The sequence below is a fragment of the Lycium barbarum genome, chromosome 7, assembly GCF_019175385.1.
Source record: "Lycium barbarum isolate Lr01 chromosome 7, ASM1917538v2, whole genome shotgun sequence".
Taxonomy (NCBI): domain Eukaryota; kingdom Viridiplantae; phylum Streptophyta; class Magnoliopsida; order Solanales; family Solanaceae; genus Lycium; species Lycium barbarum.
The window spans coordinates 117,706,898-117,730,695 of NC_083343.1; the positions used below are offsets into that span (position 1 = coordinate 117,706,898).

Sequence of the window (23,798 nt, forward strand, 5' to 3'; positions counted from 1 at the left end):
AAAGGAAGGAAAGCCACTAATCAAAGGGGGGGATTTTTTTGGAGTTTAGGAATTGATTCAGTGTTTAGGGACACTCACCATTTTCCAACCATAGTTTTCACTTTTCCGGTGAACTTTAGCCGGATTACTCTAAATCACCATATTTTCACACAATCAATTCTGGGTTTTAATCGAAAGCATCGTTTATTTCGTTCGAGTTCGAGCGTAGATTCGACGACGTCGACGCCCCACTTCACTGTACCCACAAAAGGTCGGTAAATCTCCCTTCGTTATCTGTTTATTAGCAGCTTCAGTACTTTCTGTTTGTTTCATATGTCGAAGTGTTTCGTTGGTTCGATAGTTAGCTGTTAGGTTGGTTTGATATTTGTTAATATTAATAAATGATTGTGTCAGTTTTTTTTTTAGTTAGTGAAGCAGTGGTGTTTGCAAATTTGTTTAGTTTGAGTATTGTTTGATTATGTGTTTGTAGATGTTGTCCAACATCTTACTTGAATGATATTCGTGTTTTAATATGGTTTAGTTTCCAGCTTAGCTACCAATAGAATCTGTCTGCTCATTCCTTAATTCAGTTCAGCTAATTTTAAGTTTTTATTAGCATGTTTATGCCTGTATGTAGTGCATGTAAGTATATTGAATGTTCCCGCCTCTGTATAATTGAACCTTTGTGTGGTGTGGTTCTATGCCTAATTTGCTATTTAGTTTAACATGCCACTAGGACGCGCTTAAGTGCTTATATGACGTAGTTTCACTGTCTTACAGAGCTGTTTGTTGTTAGTTTGCCTTCATCATGTTTAAGTTTCAGGTTGAGTCACGATTGAATGATCTGGATCAATATGCTTAATTCGCTGTTTACTTTTCCCCCTTTTGTCGTGTGATCAAATGAGAAATGCTTTACTTTGATAAAGGTTTTACTTCGCTTTACCTTGCTGTTTATAAGTGAACAAATGAGCACATTTCCAAAACATTCTCTTTAATCTCTACTTTGCTGTTTCATTTGAATCTTTCTAGCCTTCATTTTTTTAGTCAAGTGACAGCAATATGCTCATTTGTCGTCTTCTCTTTACCCTTCTGTTCAAAGAAATAAATGATAGTTCGTGTGATCTTTTAAAGACATTAGATGATTCACCTTTTTGACATTTGTGATGGGTTAGTTTGGAATAGAATAGGACTCTTCCTTCCTAGTTTATAGTCTAAATGTGTTCTCAGATGCACTCTATGATGAATTATGCCTAAAGCCTGCCTCATTTTCCACTTATAGTTTGATTCAAGATCTCATTCTCTTTGTTCTGTTGCGAAACTGATATGATACAATATCATGCTTAAAAAATTATTTAAGTTAACTTTCATAAGGACCAATAGGAGTTATCTGTAATCTTGTTGCTTGATTGTTACAGTTCATATTTAACCTTAAGATCATGTTATACTCGCAAATTTCTGCCAATTCACATGTTATAATTGCTACTTGTGCCTTGCCCTGCTAACAACCCAAATTTATCAACCCCCTGCACTAATTCTGTCACTGCTGTTTGTTACCTCTTCCCTTTTGCTTTGCCTACAGCTGCTGTTACTACTCTTCTTTGCCCTTCAAAGGAGTATGTGTTTGATTTGGTTATTATTGTTTGGTGTCATTAAGGTCTTTGATATGAATTTCATATGTATGCACTTATGCATTTCCTCCTGCATCTCTCTTGCATACTTAGTCCTGCTCATGTGTTAGTAAGCTCATTTGCATATGTCACTCTAATTGATATTTGTGTTTAAATTCGTATGATGAATCAGTCCCCTATGGTTGAAACACATATCATTTTCCCTTTGTGTTGTATCCAAGTCCTTTGATAATGTGAAATCTTTTCATTTGGTATTACTTTATATGACAGCTGTTTCTGTTGAGTCCGAAAAGGGTAAGCTGGTCATCAAGTTGTTTAATTCATGATTATGCCTGTTTGGATTTATGTGAGCTCATGTAAAGTATAGAAGGGTATGTTATTTACACTCCTGCACTAGCAGGAATCTGTGTACTTGTGTGAGTGATTAGTTTGATTACATTGCGCTGGTTGGATATCTTGTTTAGTCAGAGCTGCCGAGAACACTTAGGCAGCATGCTTGATGGGTTAACTAGCACCTGGAGAGGTTGTTTGACTGTCTAGATTCTGTACTTAAGACCCATCCATAGTAGTTCAATCTGTTTGCCTTACTGTCTAAATGTTATATAGAACTGCTATGTCCTTCTACAATTGGTATTTGCTTTCTTGCATCCTGAAAGTGCTTCCACAAATGTCTACGATTTCTCTAAGAGCTTGCTTTTTCTTGCTATATGCTTAATCAGATTCATAATGCTCTACTTGATCCATGTTGCTGTTCGTTGACTATGTCCGCGGAACATTAAGTGCTTTCCTTAAAATTGGTCAAAGCGGTTTGGGCATATGACTGAATGTATATTCATGTGCTTTCCTTAATCTTTTCTTCATGAATGTGTATACATGAGATATACTCGACTATACACAGTGTATACATAATCTATCGATTTGTTTTGAGTTATATTTTACATGTTTAAACCTTGTTTATTGATTGTATACTAATCGTTTTTCTTTCGTGTTTATGCATGACTATCGCATACGAGTCCCTCGGACTCGTCTTCCTCCGTGTTTGGTGTTGGATAAAAGCCCAACATGGCCTCTTCTTGACCAGCCTGCCCACAACAACAACAACAAAAAAAGGGACTTTCTGGGCTGAAGCCCAATAGCAAAATAGGCTGCAACAGCAGTCCATAAATGGACTGTTCCATTTGCTCTTCTTTCCTTCTATCTTATTTTGTTGTATTTCTTGTTTACCTTGTATGACTAACATTTTGTTGTTTGTTAATTTAGATAAATCTTAGTGACATTAAGGGTTTTAGTTTAGTTATGGGTAGTTAATTCCACAAATTACATTCACTTCTAGTTATGTTCTAAACTACTTATATAGTATCTATAACATTTATTTGGAATAATTTTTAAATAGCATGACTATATATTTGAGTCAAAAAGAATCAACATTCACTCTTTTATCTTAGAACGCTTGAAATACACATTTGTTAAAACATTAATATTAATCTTACAATAACTTTACAAATACATTTTAATTTGCTAGTTGGCGCAATTCCTATTCGGGATACATATGAATATTATTCATTCCGTTTCTTTTGATTTATTTATAACTAAACTCTTATTAAATCACTACATTTTCTACAAGTATTATCTTAAACATTATTATTACACTTTCGTTTAAAAATCGTAACAACATTTATAAGTCGTATTTTTTCAAAATAGCGTTAAAAGTACTCTTTTATACAAATTATTATTATTTTACAAGTTCTATTTTAAATGGCAATCTTATATATTTATCTATAACTTTAGTCATATTTACAAAACTACTTTTTTTTTTTTTTTCTATAATACTATATTTACACTTAGCCTAATTAAATTTTAGTCCGGTCGGTTAACCATTGTTAATGGGTCTTAAAGGGTGCCTAATACCTTCCCTTTAGACTAATTGAACCCTTACCTAGAACCTTAAGTTTCGTAGACCTTAAACATAACTTTAATAAATTTTAGGTGTCCTAATTCACCATAAATAATTAGGTGACGACTCCTTAACAACAAACAAAAAAACAGGAATCACCAATATGTCGTACTTCTAATTTAACCTCCGGGGAAAAATGGGGTGTGACAAGTACGAGCATTGTACTGAGTATGTAAGGCATAAACAAATACATCAATGAAATAGGGAGATATCAAATGAAGAACAACCTGTAACTGACTGTCAATTTTGATAGAAATAAAACATGCTAACTCACTTCATAAACATCATCATGTCATGTATGCATATCTATATAAGCTGCCCGACCATATAGGTACGGTGTGATCATCATTAGCCCGCGTCCGGGGTAATCATCTCATGCCGCCCACTAGTGGTGTCTGCCTATGCCATCTAGACATGGTGTATACGCTGCCCGCCTTAGCGGTGTCTGCCCGGCCATATGGGCGCGGTGTAACATCATCATCATGTACATCTCATAGGCTTATCATAATCGTGTTATACTCTAATCATAATGCATGCATAGGAACTCAAAGACAACTATACTTTATCGGTGTGACATAAGATCGTGAACCCCGATTCCATGATGGAGCATTCATAAGCATTCTGCCTCACCTTGAAGGAATTAGCATATAAGGTGAGTGTATACAATAAGTGTCATCATTATCATAATCATCCTTATCATTCTCATAACGTATCTCTTATCTTTATCTCATATGGCTCTTCATGAACATAGACTCATAACTTTTGGAATGTAAGGGGGCCATGGAGAGTAAGGGAAAATCATGCCATAGGAGTCATGCCTTAGAAAGAAGGGACTAGCCTTACATACCTTTTCGTTTAGCTATTCTATCGCTTGATCGTTCTCCTTCAATGCTCAATGTTTCTACCTTCAAGAGAGTTCGTATTAACATTAGCTAATCGATTATATGAACGTGCTTACTAAAGCTAGAGAAAATTGGGCAGCATTTCCTTCGTTTATACAACTTTCCGCATACCATACACCAACTCCCAAACGTCTATAATAACATTCACAATATTATAACCAACAATCTTCATTCATCCACATTATCCACATTTCACACTTTCATTTCAATTCATCCATAATCATGGTCATAATACACTATTACATTTACTCACAATATAATGCTTATCCTATGTCCTTAATATCATTTATAACATAATCATAATCACAATATATCAAGAATCATGACTCATCCCAAGCTACTACTCAAAACCTCATTATTCTCATCTTTGTAACCCATTTTCTATCTCCTTTCATAATCTAAGTCTTTCAACCTCTCAATATCTTAAATAGCATGGAATGATCATAAAACTTACCTTAGATAGGGGGGGAATGAGCCTTGAGTAGAAATACTTCACTTGAGCCAAAACCATAGTTCACTTCCAATGGAATTTCTTGACTTGGATGAACTCTAATGAGTTTCTTACACTTGATTTCCTTGGTTTGATGAAGTTGATCATGAATTTCTCTTGAGTTCTTGTGGAAGAAGGATGGAGAGCTTTCTAGAGAGTTCTTGAAGTGTGGAGAGAAAGCATGAAATGAATTACATGAGATTGGGTCCTTATATCAAATTTTAAAATATGTCTCGACATGAACATACGGACCAACATACGATCCGTATCTTTTATATGGACCGTATGTCTGACCGTTGATAAGTTGGTATTTTACCAACTTATTTCTTCTTTAATCTTAGATTGTTGCTATGTTTTGATTGAGAAAATAGTGCATTTAATGTTGTTTACTTCCATTTTATAGGTTTATGTGATTTAGAAGTGATCGGAAGAAACCAAGTGAAAATAAAGTCAAAAAGAGGCCAAATTGGACAAAAACGGGATAGATTTGCAAATCTGAAAACTTGAGGCTTATTTTATTATTTTTGGACTTGGAAAAAGTGGGGGAACTACAAAAGGAAGACAAGGGAGCAATTATATTCATCTTTGGGCCATTTTCATACAAGCTTGGAGGCTAGGGTTTCATCTACACCATTGGAGGAGAAGATTGGAGCACCTTAATGAGATATTTCTTAAACCTTTCTTCAATTCCTTGTTTTGTATTGAATATTTAGATGTGTAGTATATTCTTCTTTCACTTGAATCTTGTTTATGATATTATTCATTATTAAGTGTTGGATGAAACTCTTGTTATGCTTATGCATTGAATGATTTTTATTTCCAATGCAGTGGGTTTATTGTTTCTCTATTAACTCTTCAAGCTATAATGTCCTTTAATGGGGTACAACATTATTTGTGCCTAAATACCCATACTTTGCTTGGAAAAGAAAGTAGAGGTCAAGAAAAGAGTTAATAGCAAGAATTTGGGGCATAACCCTCATCTGGTAACTTGAGCTTGGAATAGGAAAGTTACTTGAGATTCAATTGGTTGTGCTTGATATCACACTCTAAGGCTTGGAAAATCTTAGAGTGAAATTCATTGATTTGGTTGGAAGACTTTCAATGAGATTTTAGAAATCATTATCTATTAACATAAACTCGCTCTTAGTTGTAAAATTGTAAAATACATTGGATCGTTACTTGAGAGTAATTTTCCTTGTATCCATGCTTGTGGCCATTGATCATTTTACTTGCTTTCTAGGTTAGTTTACATTTCCGCATTAGTTATAATTTTCTAAAAAAAAACCAAAATATTATGTATCGTTTGGCTTAGCTTGGTAAGTGAAAGTTCCTTACTTTCTTAATCGCCTAGTATATTGATCCCTGTGGGATCGACCCCGACTCATAGTTGGGTAAATTATATTGCATACGACCGTGTACACTTTCTCTTTGAGGAGTGGATTTGGACGTTATCAATTTTGGCGCCGCTGCCGGGGAACAATTTGGCGTATTTGGGTTAGTTTGGGATTTAAGCTTGCTTGCTTTGGTTCAAACTTGTGAATAAGCGTTTGTGATTTTTTTTTGTGTTTCTTTGTGTTAGTTTTTTTATTTTTTGTTATTTATTTTTGTACTTGTGTTATTATGGTATCTTGGAATGAAAATGGGTTTGATGGTTGCAACCCATATTTTGATGACCCATACCCATATTGTAGAGGACCCCACTTTTGGCAAGATTGTGAAAATGCTCCCGGGAGAGAGATGTATGCACTGTCTCAATTCTATGATGGGAATATTTGTGATATATATATATGGTGGTCAAGGTGGACATTGGGGTGATTGTCCTAATTATTTTGCTCCCCCTCCCCCAAGTTGTTCTAACGAAAATGCTAGTTGTGTTTTTGAGTTTGATAGGGACAATGACATGACAAGTGAAAGACAAAGTGCCGTATTTGAAGGATCATAGCAATGCTCCAAACATACTTAGATCGGGAAGCTAAAATGGAGGAAGAGCGAAAGCTCATCCAACAATCCATTTTAGAAATGGAGAAGCTATGAAAAGAATGAATGATTCATTTGAGGATGCCAATTCCTCAATTGTCATGGAAGTGTCTACTCCTCAAAATGAATTGGTTGAAGAAGAGATTTCAAATTTGAAAGATGAACCCGACAATTCTTGTGACCACAATGAAAGTTGTGAAAGTAAGGAAGTGGTTCAACTTGAAGAAGAGCAAAATATTAATGAAGAAATCTCCAATTCTCAAAAAGAAGAAGTTGAGGAAATTTTGAAAAGCATAATGGGGAGGAATGAAAAATATGGGCAAGTCTTGACCAAATTATGGGAAGAAGTTCAACATGGAGATGATGAAACTATCCAAAAGGTGTATCTCGCCATGGATGGATTTTTACAAGAGTTGGACGACTCTCACAATGAAGAAAAACTTGACAAAATGGAGATTTTGAGCCTAGATTGGCTAATGAATCAAGCTCAACAACTTGGAGTCTATGGGGATCACCGTGAAGGTTTTTCACGTATGATGGAAGAATTTCTAAAAATGCATGTTGAGCAAAGTCAAGAAGTGGAGCTACTTGAAATTGCTATCCGGAAATTGGAGGCCGAATTTAATGCAAAGATCGAGGCATGTGATGCTCAATATCAAAGGGCCATGGATTGTAGTTTTGAGTTGGTTTCCAATGAAGAAGAGGTCAAGATTGATTTTCATGAGCTAATGGTGGATTGCCAACCGACTAGCCCAAAAATAGTGAATGATGCCGAAGTTGAAGAAATGATACTAGAGTTGCATAAAAAAGTTCATAAAATAGTTTTTGAAGACTCCAGTTCATTTTTGGGTGAGGATGTTAAAATTCATGCAAGTTTGGAATTTGAGCGTGTTGGACCTCATTCTAACCATTTTTCAACATTTTGCTTGGTGAGTGATATGAAAGTTGAACTAACCGAGCCTATGGAGAATTTTGGAGATAAAGATCAAAGCGTTTTTATTTTGAAGTTTGCTATGCCAAGAAGACAAAATGGCATGCCTCACTTACGGGCCAAGAAGTGCAAAATGCGATATCCGATAGTTGGCCTCCTCGCTTTCCTACCACCGCCTCACGAGCATCACCGGAATCTTGATTCAAAGTTGGGGCGCAAATTCATATCTTCCAAATGGAAGGAAAAGTGGTAAAGGTAACTGTCGTGCCGCGACGTTAAATCAAGCGCTTGGTGGGAGGAAACTCATCGTTTTACAAAATTTTAAATCATTTTTGAAATTTTATTTTTTAGAATAGTTTAGTTTATGGTTTTTGACTAATCTGCAAAGTTTCAGAATTTTTGGAATTGTTTTGAGCAGGTCGAGTTTTTAGAGCAGCCACAAACCAGTAGTTGCTGCTAAAACAAAATTCAAGTGACATCACATGCGAATCGCAGGTCATGTTCGCAGGTCGTGACAGTAAAAAAAAAATTCAGGTGACATCACTTGCTAGTCGCAGGTACTGTTCCCAGGTCGTGACAGTAATTTTTTTTTTTAATTGCTCTCAAACTATTTTATGTTTTGTTTCGATTATGTGCAGTGAGGACACTGCAATGTTTGTAGTTGGGGGTGGCATGTGGTAGCACATTATATTTTAGTTATGCTTGATTTGTGCCCTTGTCGGGCTTTTGTCTTATGTATGAATATTGTGTGCTCTTGCCGGGCTTGTTTTATGATTGTTGGTGTGGCTATAGATAGTTGTTGTTACAAATGGAACTTGCTCAAAGTTTTGAAAACTTTTTTGTTGGCATGTTGTGGATTAGTCACTTTTATTATTTTATTTTTGTTCTTAGTTAGGTGGTTTAGGAGTAAAAATGGTGTTGGGATGTGATATTTTTTGCCCCTTGGCTAACTTTTGGCTTGCTTGGTATCAACTTATTTAATCCTTGGCGTATGAATTCTTGATTTTTGAAAGAAAAAAAATACGATTGAAGTAAGGATTCTTGTTGTGACTTTTAGACTCAATTTTTGGCTCTTACTTTCACTAATTAGTTTCTTTAGGCTATGAGTGACTTTTTGAGTTCATTTTGTTCAATTGGTTTTTGGATACATATTTCACTTGAGTTTGCATGTGCCATGTGTGGTGAGGCTTTTATGAGTTCTTTTGCATTACTTGTGGTCTAGAACTTGCTCGGAATGTGTTTCAAGGCGAAATCCTAGACTACACTTGATTTGAAAAATGATGTTAGGCCTTCCTTGGACCGTTTTTGTGCCTTAAATATCCTACCCTTGCATGTTTTCCCTAGTTAACCCCTTTTGAGCCTTTAACCTTTTCCTTGACAACCATGTTACAAGCTTTACCTGCTCTTCATTGATCCATCTTTTGGTACCCTACCTCCTTAAGTGCGTTGAAAGTGCAAATATAGGCTAAAATCCTATGTTTGGGGGTGATGGTTGGAAAAAGTTGTTATGTGGGAGTTACTTTAAAGGCGAAGAGGTGAAGAAAAAAAACTTCCTTGTTATTTTGAAAAAGAAAAAAAAAAGAAAAAGAAAAATGAAGGAAGAATAAAGAGTTGTGAATAATGGGAAGACTAAGTGGTGAAATGAAAAAAGAAGAAAAGGGTGGAAAAGTTTCAAAGGAAGTGTGCTTTGAATGTTGAAAATTGTAGTGCTTAGGGAGGTTTTGAGTCACTTTTACCCAAATTGTGTCCTACCTTAACCAAAAGCCTACATTACAACCCTTTAAGTCCTAGTTGATTTTGAACCAAGTGTGTCTACATGAGTGGAGAAATACATGAAGGGCAAGCTTATGGTACTACTTGTGTGCATTTGAACATCTTTGTGTGAGAGAGAGAGTTAATTCTTTCTGTTTGATATCCCATTTGTGTTTTGAATTACATTTTCTAAGTGTGGGATTCTCTCTTGAGTGTGAAGGCACATGAGAATTTAAGTTGTGAATTTGTTCCATTTTCCAATTGAGAGGAATGAATAAAAGAAAGTTGTTTTGTGATAAGGATGCAAATTTTGAAGCTTTAGTGTCATGACTTGATTGTTACTTTGATTAACTTGGTGTTTGAACACTTGAAATGAAAATGAAGTTTTTGAGAAGAAGTTGGTGATTCATATGTTTTGGATTAATTGTTGGTACCAATCAAAGTCATGTGTTTGTGCTTAAAGTGGACCTTTTTGAATTGGTATGATGTTGGTGCACTTTTGAATGGAGTCCTTTGAAGGAAATTATAATTTGATTTGCTTGAGGACAAGCAATAGTTTAAGTTTGGGGGTTTGATAAGTTGGTATTTTACCAACTTATTTCTTCTTTAATTTTAGATTATTGCTATGTTTTGATTGAGAAAATAGTGCATTTAATGTCGTTTACTTCCATTTTATAAGTTTATGTGATTTAGAAGTGATCGGAAGAAACCAAGTGAAAATAAAGTCAAAAAGAGGCCAAATTGGACAAAAATTGCACAGTTTTGCAAAACTGTCAAAAGTGGACAGTTTTGCAAAAAACGGGACAGATTTGCAAATCTGAAAACTTGGGCTTATTTTGTTATTTTTGGACTTGGAAAAAGTGACGGAACTACAAAAGGAAGACAAGGGGGCAATTATATTCATCTTTGGGCTATTTTCATACAAGCTTGGAGGCTAGGGTTTCATCTACACCATTGGAGGCGAAGATTGGAGCACCTTAATGAGATATTTTTTAAACCTTTCTTCAATTCCTTATTTTGTATTGAATATTTAAGTGTGTAGTATTTTCTTCTTTCACTTGAATCTTGTTTATGATATTATTCATTATCAAGTGTTGGATGAAACTATTGTTATGCTTATGCATTGAATGATTTTTATTTCCAATGAAGTGGGTTTGTTGTTTCTCTCACTACAACAAAGTATAGAATTTGCAACAAAATTTGTTGTTGCAATATATTCAATATTGTTGCCAAAAGTACTTTTGGCCACAAGAAAAAAGTTGTTGCTATAAATGCTGTTGCAAAAAGTTTATGCAACAACAAAAAATATTGTTGTCAAAAGCTAACTTTCGTAACAAAAAAATTCATTGCCATAAATCAGATTTTGTTGGTTAAAAGTGAATTGTTGTGGCTTATGCAAATATTTAGCAACAAAAATATTGTTGCCAAAAATTAATTTTTTTTCCCAAAATAAATAGTAGCAAAAAGTGGGCAGAAAGGCTGTTAATATTCTGTTACGAAGACTTTTAGCAACAACTATTATTGTGGTAAATGCCAATAATATTAGTCATCACATTCAACTTTAGCAACAACTTATTAGTAGTTGCTAAATACACAATCCACATTTTCTTATAAAATGTTCAGGAATGCACATAAATTAATAAATATATATATATATATATATATATATAGAATATTTGCAAGGTCAATACATAGAACTAGTGCACTAGAGTAAACAACTGAATATTCCAAAAAAGTATGTTTTACTAATTATAAAAAGAACCAAAACATCATATAAACAAGGTCATTAAGTTCTAATTCAAGGGTAAATATTCCTCCGATAGCTTGTGCCTGACATGAATCATATTGCTATCAATGCTGGTTTAAGCACATTCACCCTAAAAAAAAAGATAAATATAAGTACATTTTTATAAAAGGATTCTATAAAGTACACACAAAATCTATATATGATTACTAATATTATTGGAAGATCAGTCCTAGTAGTTGACTGATTTCGTGTTAAAATTTCGGAAATTTCTTTGGAAAATTTAGTTGTAAAACATTGACCATGGAGAAATTATGGAAACACAGTGCATATGGTAATGTACACATCTTTTCTCTACTCCGCATTGATCTTCACATTCTGGTAATCTGGCACCACATTGATCTTCTCGTTTTAAAGGTATATGTACTATGTTCATGGTATAACATAACATCATATAAACAAGGAATATAATTTTTTATAGACTGAGGTTGTAAAACCATTACTTATACAACCGGGTTAACTAAACAGTAGTTGCAAGTAACTCTCTATAATAAGTATACTGATATTAATTTAACACCATATATTATTGGTTTTGTTACAGATCCACTTTACTGGCCAACATTTGTAGTGGCTGTTGCTGCAGCTATTATTGCAAGTCAAGCTATGATATCGGGAACCTTTTCTATTGTGGCTCAGGCCCAAGGTCTAGGTTGTTTCCCAAGGGTGAAAGTAGTTCACACATCAGCAAAATATGAGGGTCAAGTTTACATCCCTGAACTCAATTACTTCCTTATGGTTGCTTGTGTTCTAGTTACTCTCAGCTTCAAAACCAAAGAAAAACTGGGACACACTTATGGTATTTCCGTGGTTATTGCTGAAATCGTAACCACACATATGGTCACATTAGTAATGCTTGTTATATGGAAGACTAGGATCTGGTGGATTACCCTATTCTATGTGGTGTACTTATCCATTGAATCTACCTATTTCTCTGCCCAGCTAACAAAATTCATGCAAGGTGGTTATCTACCCATGGCGTTTTCGGTCGTGCTCGTGATCATTATGGGAACTTGGCACTACGTTCAAAAACTTTGATACCATTTCGAGCTCAATAACAAGGTTTCGAGTGACTACATTAGGGACTTAGCCAATAATCCAGACATCAAAAGAGTACCCGACATAGGACTACTATACTCCGAACTAGTACAGGGGATTCCACCTATTTTTCCTCATTTTGTGTCCAATATTCCCTCTGTCCACTCTGTCATAGTTCTCGTGTCGATTAAATCCATTCCTATAAGTAAAGTAGAACTACAAGAACGTTTCTTGTTCCGGCATGTTGAGCCTAGAGAATACAAGGTGTTCAGATATGTAGTTAGATTAAGGTACAAAGATCAACTCGGAGATACAAACGATTTTGAAAACCAACTGGTGGAACAATTAAACAAGTTCATCCGACAAGAACATTATATTCTTGTAGCACATGAACAAGTTGTGGATAGAGAAACTGAACCAGTATCTGGCCAATTAGTGCCTGGAAGATCATCCAGGGTCCACATGGAGGAAGTCCTACAACAAGAAGTAGATTCTAGAATATCATCAACAACTGGTTCTATTCAAGCCCAGTCTAATCGTTCATCGAGTAGAATACAAGTGGTGCCTCCAAGTTCGGGACAAGAAGAGATGCAGTTTGTGGAAAAAGCTAAGGAGCAAGGAGTGTTCTATCTATTGGCAGAAGCTGAGGTGGTGGCTAAACAAGATTCGTCGTTCGTGAAGAAAGCTTTTATCAACTATGGATATAATTTCTTGCGCAAGAATTTCAGGCAAGGGGAGAAAGTTATGGCAATTCCTCAGACAAAGCTGCTAAGGGTCGGCATGACTTATGAGCTATAAATCTGACTCGCATAACAAACAAACAGTGTGATTAATAGTATAATTTCTGCAATTTGTATATCTTTACTTTTTATATTATCCCTTAATAATGTGTGAAAGCTTTTGTTTTGATCAAGTGCAATGTGTGTAAGCTTTCAGCTTGAGTAATGTAACTGTACTCATATAACTTGTTTGGAAATGTAATATTCCCTCTATTGACTCTATGATAACAAATGCCCCTTGGGCCTAATTCGACATGAGAAGCTAGCTCATGGATTGTCCAATATCATATAAGGAGACCAAGTTTATGTCCACTACCGTTGTAAAAATCTAACACTCTATTTTAAGTTCCAACTTGCAGAACAATATTATTGCGTTGAGATTTTATGACTTCCTTTAGGAAATACAAGCTATTTGATAAGTGAAAAGTTAAGTCTCATGCATAGAAATTAAAGTTAAGCCTCAAGCATGTCAAATAATAACATGATTCAAATTTGAACAACTTGAAAACCAAACAGGAAGTAGAAAGCAAGTAAATAGAGGCCAAACCATTCAGCTTTTAGAGTCATACTTGTAAATAAATAGCATATGCCATAACTACTTTTAACCAGTTTATACAACCATCGAGAGTGAGAAACTATTCAGCTATAGTCGATTCTAGTAAATCTGTCCGATAACATATCCTCAATTTTCCTTATCTCAATTTGTTTATGCAACCATCAACATTTGTTTTCCTCAATTGATAATAGAAGCAGTAAAATAGTTCACTATTCTTTCATAGGAGAAGATTCACTAGAGTTGTGGCACACCTAATGCATCAGCAACACATAAATTATGGCTTGCCCAAAATAACACATACAATGCACATTATGTCAAGAAACAGTGAAGCAGAATAATCAGTGATTTCCAAGATAAGCATTTATCACAAACTGGTTTTTTCATTCTGTGAACTATTCCTTAACTGCAGCTAAAGGAAACAATGCTCTTTCCTATTTCACAAGCTCAATATAAAGAGAATAGTGAAGCCAAACAACTCCATTCTACATTATCTCCACGACTTGCCAATTTGAAATATCCACATTTGAAGTTTCAGGGTGACCATTAATAGACAGTCCATTAATATACCACATGTTGACACATATTCAAAGTATTTTCATCGCAGCTAAGGTTCACTTACTAAAGAGAAAACCAGATGCCCTTGATTTAACATTTTCTAGATTAAGACTTAACAACTTCCAGGACTTCCATTCAACATATGCAAATGCATACTCCAAGAGAGTGTACTAAATTAGTAGTGATTCAAATTCCCTTCTTGTATTAAAAAGCATCATAAGGCTACTTACACTGATGTCATCCATAAGACTTGTAGGACTTGCATCATCTGAATCACTTGAATCAGCAATAATGTTGAGAATTGCAGACGGAAGTCCATTCTGTTAGATATAATACAACTAAGGGATTTAAACATTTAGAACTGAGGAAAAAACTACTTTATAACATCAAAATAACTAGGACAACTTTATTGACCATAGCACAGCAGTTTAATCAAAATGTTCTTAGGATCAAAAACAAGTAATTGAACCTTTAACACCTATACCTTGGAACTTTGCAGATGAGATACTAGTGCCATGATTCCTCCTTTTAACATTTTCTGGTCACGTACCAGACGAGCTTCCATGACTTCTCGATTTTTTCGCTCCTCTTCTAGCTGATTTTTTACTTCAGTTAGCTTGCATTCTACACTCTCTCGTTTACGACGTTCTTCTTCTACCTCTTTTCGTTGTGCCTGTAATTGCTCTAGAACTCCATTCATCTATCTCCTACCTGTTCGCTTAATTCCCGATCCTTGACCACGACAATACCCTGACGTTTCTCCCATAATTCTCACAAATGCAGCATTAATAATAGGATCTACATCAGTATCCTCTTCAACATCTTGAATTTGTTCAGCAACAATTTCTTTCAACTTATCCTGCAAAAAAGTTATACCAGCGTTAGCATCAATATTTGTTTCAATAGACTTATCTTTTAGGAATAAAGATAAGAGTTATGCATGTACATTCAGTTCAGCCGATGCATCATTAACCCAACGCCCATTTTCGTGTGAGTCAATTCCCAAAGTTTCTGAAGGTTTGGCTCTTTTCCAGTATTTATATCTCTCTAACAAAAAAACAAAAAAACAAATTACGTTATTTAATGAAGAATAATTAAAAGACACCAAAATAAGTATACATCTCACCTTTTCAAAAGATATTGCCTGGAAGGATTTTCTGCCGCAAATATGATTTAATTCTTGTTTTGCCTTATTAGTTTTATTTCTTTCACTCATTCTCTGCATTTAATATGAATCCATAAATGTATTTTGATATAAGTGTAACAAGGAAAATTAGAAAAAAAAATATTACACAGTTAAATTTATTTAATTTTGATGTACTTCTAATTACCTTAAAATCGTCGGAGTTGAAATATTCTACCAAGAATTTCCATTCAACTTCATTAACCTCTTTTGGCTTGTTCTGTAATCTTTCCTCCTCTGTAGCAAATTTCTTGAAATGATCATGGAGCCTTTTACGACGATATCGATACAAATGATTAGCTCTTTCAAGGATAGTATCCCGAATGTGTTGTGTGTCTGGAAGTTGAAAGGTGTCCTGCACTCAAAACAAAACTTAAGTGAGCTTACTTAAAATAGAACTTTGATTGTCTGCAAGTAATTAAGAAATAAAACTTAATAGGTGTTGTGAAGACGAGGCCAAAAATTGTTGTAGTAGTTTCTTATAACAATAATAACTTACACTTTGGTGACCTTAATACAGTAAGATACTCAACCATTTGAACATATATTTATCAGTTATGAGGACTTAACATTTTGTAGGCTAGATCAGAAACTTTAAGAGAAATAAAGTGAATTACCAGCATATGCGCAATGATCCTATCTTTTGCTAGATTAGAAACGTTCTTCCAATTCTTGACATCATGCCTAGCATGCTGAAAAACTTTGACCGAAAGTTCGGTAACAAAATCATTAGCTCCAGGACCTACTGCTATTGTTCGATCCGGTGGGATAATCACCTCCAACTTGCCATTGTCACTGTATTTGCGTTTCTTTTGGATTGAAAACCCTGTTGTCTTCCCCCTTCCCTTTCTCTTTTTTCCTTGAAAAGTATATGAAAGTATTTAGGTGTATAGTAAACAAACATGTAAAAGTTAGAAATTTTAAAGGGATAATTTTTAACAAATGAAGTAATTTACCTGATATTGGATGTGAAATTACATCAGTAGGTCCAGTACTATCAGAAATAAGCACATTTGTCATCATGATAGGCTGCAACAAGCTAAGAATTTTACTATTCAAAACTAAAGTAGAAGTAAATGAAACAAAATGTTCGGAAATATACGAGATATGCTCAGAAAATGAGAGAAACAAACACAAATTACAAAGAAAAGATCATTGATGGAAACCTGTTAATGCACATATTCTACAAGACATATATTTAAAATGTAAAGTATTGTAAACAGACAACGGAAGGAGTTTGTTTCACGTTATAGTTACCTTGGTTGACAGGTTAAATTAATTGAGCGACTAGATGATGGAAGAACTGAAATCCTATAAAGAAAGTGATTGTAATAACCAAAGTTGTCTTGCAATAGCTGAAAATCACAACCAATCATCATCCTCATTTGCATCATGTTCATCTTCAGAAAGATATTCTTCATCTGTTGCAGAATCACTGAAGTCATCTCCTTTATCATGATCAGATTCATCTATAGCTTCTAGGTCTATTTCCTCCTCGTTATTGAGAGAAGGTGCTTCAACACTCACTCCGTCAATGTCTTCTCTTTGTATTGTAATGAAATCATTGTCCGACTCTACTTGAAGACTTGCTTCTCCCCTTTCAACCAAGACAATTAGTTGATAAGGCTCTTGATAAGTTGGTATTGTACCAACTTATCTCTTCTTTAATCTTATATTTTTGCTATGTTTGCTTGAGAAAATAGTGCATTTAATATCATTTACATCTATTTTACAGGTTTATGTGATTTAGAAGTGATCGGAAGAAACCAAGTGAAAATAAAGTCAAAAAGAGGTCAAATTGGACAAAACTGCACAGTTTTGCAAAACTGTCCACTTTGGACAGTTTTGCAAAAACGGGACAGATTTGCAAAAAACGGGCAGAACTGCAAAAACGAAAATCTGGGGCATATTTTGTCATTTTTTGGACTTGGAAAAATTGGGAAACATAAAAGGAAGACTAGGGGGCAAAACATTTTCATCTTTTGGCATAACACAAAAATTGGAGGCTAGGGTTTCATCACCAACACCTTGGAAGAGAAGATTTGGAGGCACCCAATGAGAAATTCTTTACCCTTTTCTTCATCTCTTGCTATTTATTGAATATTTATGTGTGTAATATTTCATTTCAATACTTGAATCTCGTTTATGGAAATATTCTTGATTAAAGTTTGGATTGAATCTCTTGTTTTGCTTATGTGTTGAATGATTTTATTTCTAATGAAGTGAGTTATTGTTTCTTTAATTAATCTCATTTTGAATGATTCTTAAGGGAGTAGCTAACCCTAAGACTTTCCCATTTATTTCGGTTTAAACTTGGAAGAGGCAAACTCGGGATTGGGAAAGATTAATTAACAAGAATTTGGGGCGTTAACCCTCATCTAATGGAAATCGACCTAGGGATAGACGACACCACTTGTAGCCATATTCGGGTGTTCTTAATGCTCCTAATTGCTTTAGGGATATTCAATTAGGTAGTCTAGTTAGTCTTCGGAAGAAGCTAATTTAGAGTCATTATCTGAGGCTAAGTAATATAAACTCACCATTATTTGTAAATCATGAAGTACATTGGATCGTTACTTGAGCGTAGTTTCCCTTGTATCCATGCTTGTGGTCATTGATCATTTTACTTGCTTTCTAGGTTAGTTTACATTTTTGCATTAGCTATAATTTTCTCCAAAAACCAAAATATTATCAAGTGTTTGGCTTAGTGTAGAAAGTGAAAATTCCTTACTTTGCTAATCGCCTATATATTGTTCTCTGTGGGATTCGACCCCGACTCATAGTTGGGTAAATTATATTTGCATACGACCGTGCTCATTCTAATTAATAGGGTGGATTTGAACGTTATCAACTCTGTTTCATTTTCTTGTTCAGGTACATCGTACAGATTTCGTGGTCTGACCTTTACCACTGCATGCCATTTCTCATTTTGACCATGTTTAAGATAATACACAGATTGAGCTTGCGAGCCTAGAATGAATGGATCATTTGTGTAATGGATCTGTGTCACATCTACACATATGAGTCCATATTCGTCCCTTTTGTAATCTCTAGTTTGACTTCGACCTTGAGACGGAACCTCAAACCAGTCACATTGAAATAATACGACAGAATTATTGCTTATGTAAGGTATCTTTAAAATCTTTCTGATCTTTCCAAAATAATTAGCATTTTCCGTATGGTCATCACTCTTTACAACCACACCACTATTTTGCGTTTTTAAACATAACTCAGATTCCATTGTTCGGAACCTAAAGCCATTCAAGGTATAACCATTATGACAATAAACACGAGGATCCGGACCTCTTGCCAAAGCTAGTAATTCATCAGTTATTCGTCCATCACCATTCTCTTTTAACTGTACCACCTATATTATGTTAATTACAAACTCAAACATTAATACTACTTTGAAAGTAAAATTCACAAATTGTCCTAAATAAAGATAAACTAGCTTCAAATGATATTATTTACCTTTTCTTCAAACCACAAAGGAAATTCCTCCTTGTGCCTCTTGGCAACATTTCTATTGTTCTCCTTTGTTAATATTTCTAGATGTTCCCTATGGATTATGATTTTTTTTTAAAAGAAAAAAGAAGAAAAAAACATTAGAACATAGTTGTTGAGAGGTTCATAAGAAGAAAAGGAAGTAAACTAAGTGAAAGGTATCTTACTCAGTTCAAGGACGGACTTCCTCACAATTTTGGAGGATTTAAAAATGAGCTTGTTTTATTTCAAGAGCACTCAATTCTTCCCAGGAACCCCCTAGTAATGGCTTACCAGGACAATTGAATATGGATAACCCGTTGGGATCTATATTGGAAGAATTAAAGTTTCTATCCGGGCGATTTTCCTTGGTCTCTATATCTGTTAAATATTTAGAACAGAATGTCATGCACTCCTCTGCAAGATAGCCTTCAACAATTAATCCTTCTGAATGAGATTTGTTGCGTACATAATTTTTTAATGTGTGCAAATATCTATAGAGTAAACATATATCAGTGAGTAAACATATATCAGTTTTTTAACATATTTAAATTAAAAGAAAGCTTCAGAGGAGTAAGAATCTAAACCTTTCGATGTAATACATCCATCGATATTGAACGGGACCAGCCAACTTCGCCTCGTTTGCCAAATGAATTGCCAAGTGAATCATAACATCAAAAAAGGTCGGCAGGAACACACGTTCTAACTTACAGATTGTCATCTGTATACTTTTATCTAGTTGATCTAACTTTTCTACATGCAACTCTTTAGCACACAAATCACTAAAGAACAATGACAATTCAATTAATGGATCATAAACATCTCTTGGCAAAATCCCTTTGATGATAAGTGGAAAAATACGCTGAAAAAGAACATGGTGGTCATGACTTTTAAGTCCAAAAACTCTAGCTTCCTTGACACAACAACTAATGTTAGAAGCATAAGCATCAGGAAAATTGACTTCTTTGATAAGCTGACAAAACTGAAGCTTCTCAGTTTTAGACATTGTATAACTTGCCGGAGGAAGTATATACTTATCCCCACTTTTTATTGGATGGAGTGGCTTTTTTATTCTCATCTCTTGTATGTCCAATCGAGATTTCAATGTGTCCTTTGTTTTTCCTTCAATATCTAACAGTGTTCCAATCACACTTTCACTAATATTTTTTTTCAATATGCATTACGTCCAAATTATGTCTCAATAATACAGTCCTCCAATATGGAAGTTCAAAAAATATACTTTTCTTCTTCCAGTTGTCAGGTCTTCCAACATCTCGTTTTCTTTTTCTTGCATTGTAGTCGATTGACCCTTGTGAGGATGTATTTAGTTGTGAAAGAACATCATCTCCACTCAAAGCTTCTGGTGCAAGTCTTTCTTCCCTTGTGTTATCAAAAGAACTTTTATTCCGACGATAAGAATGATTTTTCTCCAAGAACCTACGATGACCCATATAGCAAAGCTTTGACCATGTTTCAAGTAAATGGAACAAGTATGTACATGACAAACAGGACAAGCTAATTTACCTTTAGTGCTCCAACCAGACAAAATACCATAAGCTGGAAAGTCATTAATTGTCCACAACAAAGAAGCAACGCAATTTAAAATTTTGGTTTCCTAAAAGCATCATAAGTATCGATTCCACCCTCCCATAAGGTTTTCAAATCATAAACCAAAGGTTGGAGGAACACGTCAATATTCATACCAGGGCCTTTTGGGCCAGGTATAAGTAAGGACAACAAAATATTAGATTGTTTCATGCATAGCCACAGGGGAAGATTATATGGAATCAAGACTACTGGCCACATGCTATAAGCATTACTCATAGAACCAAACGGATTAAAACCATCTGAAGCAAGTCCAACCCTTACACTACGTGGATCTAAAGCAAAAGTATTCTTCATCAAAAGTTTTCCACACTAATCAGTCAGATGGATGCCTTAGTACTCCATCCTCAACTCGCTTATTTTTATGCCACCTCATATCTTCGGCCATTTGTTTTGTCATATACAACTGTTGTAATCGTGGTATCAAAGGAAAGTATCGAAGAATATTTCTAGAAATTCCTTTATTTTTCTTAGTCAAATTTCTTGAAGCAACCTCATCATTAGTATCTTTTTCTTTCCTTACTATCCATCGTTTCTCACCACATTTAGGGCATTGCTCAAGATCTGCATATTCCTTTTTATATAAGATGCAATTATTAACACATGCATCTATCTTTACATAATCTAAACCCAAATCTTTAATGATCTTTTGAACTTCATAAATAGAATTAGAGAGCACATTTTCTTTCGGAAAAGTGTCACCCAATAATTTCAACAATGAGTCAAACGAAGTATTACTCCACCCATGCAGACACTTCATTTGAAAAAGGCGCATTACAAAAGAGAGTTTCGAGAACTTTTGACAATCTGGATATAACTTTTGCTTTGTGTCCTTTAATAAACTATAAAAACTCTTTGCTTCTGTGTTAGGCTCTTCGTTTCTAGACTCATTGGTCTCATCAAACTCATAATTATTAGAAGGAAAACCACGATACATGTCATGTAACATTTCAAAAGTGGAAGCATCGTCATTGCCTAAATCTGAATCTGCACCAGAATTTATTTCATCATCCGAAGATGAATCTGACTCACCATGAAAAATCCACCTATCATATGTTGGATCTATTCCCCATTTAAGTAAATCTAACTCCACTTCTTCTCTCATTTTCCAAAGCACATTGTTACATTTAATGCACGGACACTGGATTGTTACACCAACCTCAGGATTGGAAAATGCATAGTTTAAAAATTGTTCCATACCGGTCAAGTATTCTGGTAATCTCCTATTCTTAATAAGTATCCAATTCTTATCCATCATATACTTACCTACAATGAAATATAAGAAAAAAATAGCATTATCTTCATTGAGCTGAAGTCTTAAGTAATGCGAACTATCTAATGTAATGTTTTACCTTTTCTATTTACCCAGTGATTACAACTATGGAGTAAGTTGACACAAACTAGGAGGACATAGAGAGATAAAGATATCGAGAAGAATTTCATGTCACACCCTTTGAGGGTGTGGCCTTTTCCCGGACCTTATTTCATTATAAGAGTAGCATAATACTTTCAAGTGTTACTTTGGATTCAATGAATATTTACATACAAGAATAAAATATTCGAAGAACCAAAAATTGGACAAAAAATCGACATACACCAGACATTTTAGAAACCGAACAGATCCAAAACTTAAAAAAAGCAACAACTAATTGATGAACTTCTCATGAAATCGGGAGTTAAACATGTAATTTAAAACATGGATAAATGAGCAACGTTATCATGAAGCACCAAAAATAGCAGCAAATTCATTAGAACATTCATAAAGGACCTAAATATGTATTTATTAACTCCTAAATACTACATCAGCATAATTTTGACTACTCTCTGAAAACTAAAAATAAGTCCAAAAAAGGGAAAATCTAACAACTTAGAAGATAAGACAAAAACTTGCATCTAGTAATTAACAGATTAATAAAATCAACCGAACTCTTTGAAACAAGAATTCACAAATACACAGCTAATAAAATCATACCTATGAATCCACATATTTAATAACACAAATGGGTATACAAAAAAGATGAAAGCTCAAACAACAAGAAACTGAACAGTAAACTTTGGATCAGTACTACACAGAGACCAAAACACTTTGCAGTAAAGCACAAAAATGGAAACAGAAAAAGATAAAAACTTTAGCTAATTACCAAGTGAGAAATTTGAAGTGAAGGTCGTCAGTCCTCACTAAACAAGTGAGAGAGATCTGAAGCAAAGGTTTAAACAGAGAGAAACAACCTTCACATACTCTGCTATAAATGTACTCTTTCTTGAAAAAGATTAGATTCTTTTTCAAGAGATGCAAAGATGAGAAAACAAGTAGATAAAATCTAATAGGAAAATCAAAATCCCCAAAACCCAGCAGCAACAAAACCTTGGGTTACAAGCTGCTGGAAACTAAAATCAAACCAAATATAAAAATTGAAGCTGAAGAGCAAATGAGAGAGTACTTACAACTTTTTTCTTTGAGCAGCAACAAAACCCAACAGAGAAAGATTTAGTTTCAACAATAGAAAAAATAAAATTTGGGTAGAATAAAAACTGGAAAAGAGCGCTAAGGATTTTAGGATTCAGTTTCAACAATAAAAAAAGAAAACCTAGGTAGAATAAAAACTAGAAAAGAGCGCTAAGGATTTTAGGGGAAAAAGTTTGCCACGTTTGGTTTTGGCGGAAAAATAAAAAATTTAGGCCACAATGCACTTAAGTTGTTGAGAAAATTAATAGTATTACCAACAATAAAATTTTGTTGTTGCCAATTCTATTTATATTTTAAGTTAATTATATTAACTGTAAGTTATGGCAACAAAAATCTAAATTGCTTGGTAACAAGGAAAAATCGTTGTTGAAAGCTTGATGATATGGCAACAACTGAAATAAAGTTGTTGCCATTTACTGACTTTAGCCAACAGTACCATGGTGGTTGCTAAAAAGTTGTTGTCGATTTATTTTTATTTTTATTTTTATTTATTATATTAATTATAAAATATGGTAACAAAATTTAAATATTTGCCAACAAAAATAATTGTGGCTAAAAGGTCTATGATATAGCAACAACTAACTAAAGTTGTTGCCATTTCTTAATATTTAGCAACAATATCATTGTTGTGGCTAAAAGATTGTTGCTAATTCTATACTTTGTTGTAGTGTCTATTAACTCTTCAAGCTTTAACGTCCTTTAATGGTGTACAACATTA

The 23,798-nt window shown here is 34.4% G+C and overlaps 1 protein-coding gene and 1 pseudogene across 1 annotated transcript; one reads left to right on the plus strand and one right to left on the minus strand.

The window, feature by feature from the left end:
* The first annotated feature begins 11,660 nt into the window (after positions 1-11,660).
* LOC132601817 (potassium transporter 5-like) lies at positions 11,661-13,341 on the plus strand (annotated as a pseudogene).
* A 7,588-nt stretch (positions 13,342-20,929) lies between these two features.
* Positions 20,930-21,868, minus strand: LOC132601818 (uncharacterized). Its single transcript, XM_060314879.1, has one exon. It carries the CDS (start codon positions 21,866-21,868, stop codon positions 20,930-20,932), a length of 939 nt encoding a protein of 312 aa, XP_060170862.1.
* Between the last annotated feature and the right edge of the window lie 1,930 nt (positions 21,869-23,798).

Coding starts and splice junctions, on each gene's coding strand:
- LOC132601818 (XM_060314879.1), bottom strand. CDS start 21,868: ATGGATAAGAATTGGATACTTATTAAGAATAGGAGATTACCAGAATAC.